This window comes from Nicotiana tomentosiformis, chromosome 1, assembly GCF_000390325.3.
Source record: "Nicotiana tomentosiformis chromosome 1, ASM39032v3, whole genome shotgun sequence".
In the NCBI taxonomy this organism is placed as follows: domain Eukaryota; kingdom Viridiplantae; phylum Streptophyta; class Magnoliopsida; order Solanales; family Solanaceae; genus Nicotiana; species Nicotiana tomentosiformis.
In genome coordinates this window covers 136,089,264-136,096,147 of record NC_090812.1, presented here as the reverse complement: position 1 = coordinate 136,096,147, position 6,884 = coordinate 136,089,264, and the positions used below count along the sequence as shown (strand labels likewise).

Genomic DNA, 6,884 nt, shown 5'->3' with positions numbered 1-6,884 from the left:
ATATTAAGCAAATATTATGGTTATTCATTTGAAACAGATAAGACATCTTAATCCAATGTAAAAACACTTGAGAAAAGTAAATAGTTTATTTGAAAATAAGTACTTGTGCAAATGAATGGAATTCATATAAAGCGGAGGAACCATAAGTGAATGCACAAAGGAATATGAACTTAAACCTCTCAAAAACCATACTTTATTTTTCACGTTCAAATTTTAATCTTTCATGGAAGAAACCTAAAACTTAAACGACTGTATCCGGGTGATGACAGTGGAACCCGGGGGGGGGGGGATTGTACTTCCAGTCGTTTGCTGCTAACTTTTTTTTGTGCCTTTTTTATCAACCTCTTATCTCCCTTCACTACCCAAAAAAAAATGAGAGTAGTGATGGAACATTTGTATCACTAAACTACGTAATTCCATGGCTAAATAGGATTTATGTCGTTAAATGCGTAATTTCTCAGCCATTTATTTGCTAATATTGCCAAGCTAAAATCATCTGTCGCAATATCCGTTGCTTAAACCAAATTTTTAAGGTAGTATTTATTTTCTCTTTTAAACTTATAGGAGAAATTTAATAAGAGTTAAATGGCACGAGAAAAAGATGAACCAATTTCTTAGATTTAGAGAAATATCAGGTCATCACTTCTATGATCCGGATTATATGTATACATAGGCAGTCACACACAAGAATGTTTAAAGGGATAAAATTTTATTTAATATAAACACTAAACTTTAATGGTGCAAAATTCTTTTAATAATAATCACAAGTAAGCAAACTGAATTTACGGATGCTAGTAAAAAAAGGTCAAGAGAACTTTAAATTATGATATTCGATCTCTTCCCACCATAAATGGTACTCACAAAATCCAAATCCTTTTTGCATTAGTAAATAAGATCTCTTAATCTCAACTTATCCATTAGTTTGAAGAATTTGATATACCAACGATTAAATTTCTTCTAAATATTCCCTCTCTGAAAGAAAAAGAATATAAATAGCAACACTTTTATCCTTACATCTATCCCTAGAACTCTTCTCTCCGTCCAGGTCAAATATTGCAAACTCAACCTTGTGCTCTCCACTATGCTGCTGCCCCTGTAGAAAGGAACCCCGACTCATTCAAAAAGTTCACAAAAGATAGTAAACAAAGAACGAAACATTTAAAATAATGTGCATTATAGTTATGAAAAAACAAAATGGAGAAGATAGAACATCAAAGATATAGGAGATAACTGCACATCTGTTAGAGGTAGACCCACTGCCTGAAATAAATTACCAGTGTCAGTTCTAAATAATTTTGTTTAAGAAAATACTCATAGAAGTGATCAAGTGAATAATAAGAACCCGGAAGGACAAAAAACACAAAATGTAAAGGTATGGTACTCGAAGATAAGTCAGCACCTATTTATTCCTCTTCCATTCTCTTCCATTATTACAATTTTGGGTCGGTATGCTTTGCATACCTGGACGTTCTCGGAACCAAGGAAACATATTAAGATTTCTTTAAAATGAACCGGTTCTTGGTAAATGAATAGTCAAACGTTTTTCAGAAACTGAAAGGTGCCAAAACGGTTGTTTTGTAAAGTCGCACCTCTTAACGCATTTTCAGACACTTAAAAAAATATTAAAAATAAAATAAATGTACAAAGAAGGAATAAAAGGCAAAAAAAATGAGAAAAAAAGATAAGAAGGAATCCTACTCTATGAGAAAGCCACGTCACCTTCTTTTTGCTCTTCTTTATATAGATATAGAAGATTCTTCATGTTAAATCCTTGTGAAATTCATGAAATTAACTTGCAATAAGTGAGAATCACTTACCTCATGACGGATGATGAAAATGGCACTCCAAAATTGCCCCAAATCCGAGCTCCAATCTCAAAATTGTGAATGAAATACTCAAACCTCGAATAAATAGAGTCTGCCCAGCATCTTCGCACCTACGGAATGGTAGCCGCACCTACGACGTCGCTTTTGCGACCAAAACATCGCTTCTGCGGAGAATCGCTAGAGGCCATCCTTCGCACCTGCGAAAAAGTTCCTCTTCTGCGCAAACGCAGGTGCGATCCAAGCTTCTGCTTTTGCGCTGCCTTCCGCTTCTGCAATCGAGGAATCCGCTTATGCGGACGCGCAGATGTGCCCAACATTCCACTTCTGAGGCTCCCCCTTCCAGTCCAAATTCCGCTTCTATGACCAAAGTGCCGCGTCTACGGGCTCGCGTCTGCGGGCTCGCATCTGCGACCAGCCCTCAGCATATGCGGACACACCAGAACCTCTACCATCAACCTTAACCAAAATAATTCGAAATGATCCGAACATCATCTGAAACTCATCTGAGCCACTCGGGACCCCATCTGATTATACCAAGAAGTCTTATAACATAACATGGACCCACTCGAGGCCTTAAATCACATCAAATAATATCGAAATTGTGAATCGCACCTCAAATCAAACTTATGAATTTTCAAGTCTTCCAATTTACAAAACTCGTGCCGAAACATATCAAATCAACCCGGAATGAATCCAAATTTTGCACACATGTCCCAAATGACATAACGAAGTTATTCCAATGCTCAAAATTCCAAACGGACATTGATAACACCAAAGTCCAGTTCAAGTCAAACTTATGAATTTCTAAAAATTTTCAAATGCAACCTTTCCATAATAAGCGCCAAAATACTCCCGGACCACCCGATACTCAATACGAATATATGTCCAAATCCGAAATTATCAAACGAACCTATTGGAACCTTCAAATCCTGATTCCGAGATCGTTTACTCAAAAGTCAAACCTAGGTCAACACTTCCAACTTAAAGCTTCCGAATTGAGAATTTCCTTTCCGAAACAACTCCGAACTTCCCGAAATTCAATTCCGATCACACGTACAAGTCATAATATATGAAGTGAAGCTACTCAAGACCTCAAACCACCGAACGACGCGATAGAGCTCAAAACAACCGGTCGAGTCGTTATATACTCCCTCACTTAAACATACGTTCATCCTCGAACGTGCCAAGAACTGCTTTGGAGTTGCCCCAAAATCACTGTTTAACGCCTTGTGCACCTACCCGTGCCACCACAACCTAGGTGAATACATTAGCTTGAGCCAGACTGAAGATTTTCCCTGCTACCTTAGCCTACAAGCCTTAGAACCAAATTCCAACATCCAGAATTCTCTTCCAGGTTTGATTCCAACATACGAACACCGACACAGTCTCCACCCACTGTACCAAATATGATTATGCACCCATACTAAGATCTCACAATGTACCACACAACTCGTATGTTCATAATAACATCCTCCGACTATAATAGCTGCAAATTTAGGAATCAGATGCCTGTAGTATAACTCATAACACATATAAGACCGGTTCCTACTCTCGCAATACTGCTACGACTAAAAAGATGCGCAGGAACTCATAACCACCCGTCAACTCAATAACTCACGGTGTTCTCCGCTTGACAAGAACCTTTTCCTTATTTTGAACTAATCATTGACATTTTCTCTTTAATATACCTTACATAAATCCGATCGCACCGATTTTTAAGTCCAATAGACTCGTGGACCGGCGTTTCCAATTTTGATGGTTCGAGGGATATGATCTCTGAGGTGGTTTCTATGCTTGGAAATTTTGAATGTAACGAGAAGGGCTTGATTGGAATGTAGGAAAAAGTTATGTATTCGATCATTGTCATGGGTGAGTTACGGCTTAGAGTTTCAAACACGTTGTTGTACCTTCGGGTGATGTTAATGGATGAAGGGATTCTTACGGATGGCGAATCAGTGTGGACCTAGGGAGGTTAGTTTATTTCATGATGGATGCAACTATAGCAGTGAAGTTAGAGGAGGTCAAGATGAGGGTACACAAGTGGGCTATCTTTTGTGAGCAGGTTAGCGCTTGCGTGATTTTGATGCGGTTCCTACGAAGAGTTCTACTTTCTGCCCAACATGGGATTAATGTACTACGAGGTGAGCTTGGATCGCTTGAAGAAGATGATACGACGGTTAGGAGGCCGAGTGTATGATTGTGGAGGATAATTCAGGATGTGTTATGATTAGTCCAACAAGAACTTATGAGGAATTTGGCCGAGCAATGGTGTGGGATCATGGTAACTGGGAAGAAGAGGTCATTGTAGGGTTTGGATCTGGTCACCCGAAATCCAAACCAAGCATGCGTACAGTATAAAGTCATCATACAAACCTACCGGAATTGTCAAAATACAGATCTGAAGTCGTTTATCAAGAAAATTGACCATGGTCAAATCTAACAATATTAAGGCTCTAGAATTAGAATTTATCTTCCAAAACATATCTAAACTTTTCGGATATCGAAACGAACCATGCATACATATCAGGAAACATCAAATGAGGATATCAAGGACTCAAATCACAGAACGAAAATCTAGAACTCAAAACACCTATTGGGTCGTTATAATTAGCCATAACTAAGGTAACTTAGCTAACAAACTACTTACCTAATAGAAGTATTCCTCTGCCTTATTTTATGTTGCAGACTATCTCTTTTTGTCTTGTATTAACAAGAAAATATTTTATATTTAGAAACAATTTAATTTTAAATTTTTATCTTACTTCAAAAAAAAGATTTTATACTCACATAAATATCTACATTTTTTAGATCACAAGTTTCAAAAGTCATTTTTTCTTTAGTAAACTATGTACCTAATCAAATACAATTACTAAAATTGGGACCAAGTGAGTATTAAAGTCTTTGCGATGAAACTATGAAAAAGCTGTTGAATTTATGTTCTAATTTATCAAGTTTCGGTGACGAGTTATACTTCTCAAAAGTTTTGAACATGCGTGCCACTCTCGCTTCCTTGGGAATTGAACTCAAGCTTTCCTTGTAAACTACAACTCTCATTTTTTGGGGACAACCACGTAAATAGAATTCCTTTAGTTCATTCGAATTAAGATTGTAAAACATCAAACATTCACTTTTGCTTTGAAAAAGCAATAAATAATCTTGCCAAACTGCTTATGGGGTTTCAATAGGAAGACCTCTAATTTTGTATTTCTGTATCCAAGAATCATATACATCATAATCTATCATCATCCAAATTCCCATCAAATCTTTTGTTGGATCAATCACGGGCACTAGACAGGGGTAACATATCAAGGTGAGAGACTCATTTAAGTTAATGAGGCTATATCGTTTTCTATTTGAGCAGTCATGAGTATTAGGCGTTTTCATATTACGAAAAATCTCTGTACTCATGTCAAAACAAAGAATTACTCGGTTGGCGATCCAATGAAAAGATCCCTTGTAAAAAACCTGAGAACAAGGCGACCAAACAAACACGGGTAGCGGTGGATCCACATGATCCAATTCTCTCCATGAATCAATACCCAATTCATAAACCTCCACTTTTCCCCCTTCCTCTATAGGATAACCATAACAATACGATCCTCGCTGTAAATTTCAAAACTTTTTAACAACCTTGTAGTCATTTGCAATGGAGTCGAAGTCAAACCCAACACATCTGATTGTTCGATAGTGATTTCTCGGACAATTAAAAGGGCTGGGCGGGAGCAGCATATACTTTCTTGTTGACGGATTGAATAACAGAGTATTAAGATCATCCATCAAAGCTATCAAACCATGACAAGGACCAATGAGTTGATCATACTCAATACTATACGTCGCTGTCATATAAGGCACATCTTGATCCGGAATAATGGGGTTGAGATAATCATCAGCTCTAACAGAAAGAAAAGATATGATAGTTTTATACAGACTGGTTTCTTCTTTCCATGAGCGCTTAAAAAGAATGAATTCATCTTTGTCATTTATGGTCCGACTGAGATGAAGATTGACAAAAATGGAGGATTTTATGAGAGTGTAACAAGTTTTTGAGATGCATTTGAATCGCAAAAGAAATTTTACCCGAAACCTTAATAGTATATAAATAACCACGTCTTCTGGGAATCTTTTCATAATTCCATCGACCATCTTGTATTCTTTACACTCTAACATTCATTGCACTTCGGAGAATGATTATATATTATATATGATGTAATTACTTTATCACTTTGTTTACCTGAAAAATCGGATAACGTTAAATTTAGATCCCTTGATTCTCGCCAAGATTCTCTCCTTTGGTGCGGTTGTAACGGCTCTTGTCTACGAGCTTGGCACTGACTCGAGCTTGGTGCTAGATCGAATCCCCAGTCTTAGTTCGAGCTCGGTTCTGCCTTGGAGCATCGATATTCGGGGCCTGTGTTGATTGGCATTACCCCGTAGTCCGATTCGGACACGGGCTCGATAATGATATCGAGTTTTGCCGTTGATTGGTCTTATAGCTCGAAGCTCGATGTCTCTACTTCGGAATTCGTCCGAGCTCACCATGTGGATACCCTTCGATTGAAACGTCATTGTCTCGATCAGTCTTTATGACTGAAAATCGGTTTTAACCGTACACAGATAGTCCTCTCGTTTCTCGGAAAGGATGTGGCGAGGAACAATGTGATTTCCCTGCGGCTCGATCAAATTTATGCCGACGTTTCTATCGAACCCGATCTCGACGTATGTGATAGCTGTCCCATCGGCTCGGTTTTACCGAGGCAATTAATGTGTGTCAGACGGTGGTCGGCCACCACTGATACCGAACCGTCAGGCCTTAGTCTATAAATAGTCTTTCCACACAACTTTTACCATTTTTGCGCCTTCTCTTCTTTCAAACTTTCCTATTTATCCTCTCTACTTCGCTGCTACGGGGCCGTCCATACCAAAATTTTGGTGTTGTCTATTTCTTCCTTTGCACTCTTTCCTTTCATATCAATGGCGAAAACTTCCAAAACCGTACCTCAGAAGGAAAAAGCCTCTTCCTCACGGCCGTCTGATGATAAGGCGCCGGTGGAGCCGTCA

At 38.3% G+C, this 6,884-nt stretch overlaps 1 protein-coding gene across 1 annotated transcript; it reads right to left on the bottom strand.

The window, feature by feature from the left end:
• Nucleotides 1-4,907: 4,907 nt before the first annotated feature.
• Nucleotides 4,908-5,969, bottom strand: LOC104089165 (F-box protein CPR1-like). The gene has a single exon (XM_018768466.3). The coding sequence runs from the start codon at nt 5,967-5,969 to the stop codon at nt 5,439-5,441; it is 531 nt and encodes a 176-aa protein (XP_018623982.2). The 3' UTR covers nt 4,908-5,438.
• Between the last annotated feature and the right edge of the window lie 915 nt (nt 5,970-6,884).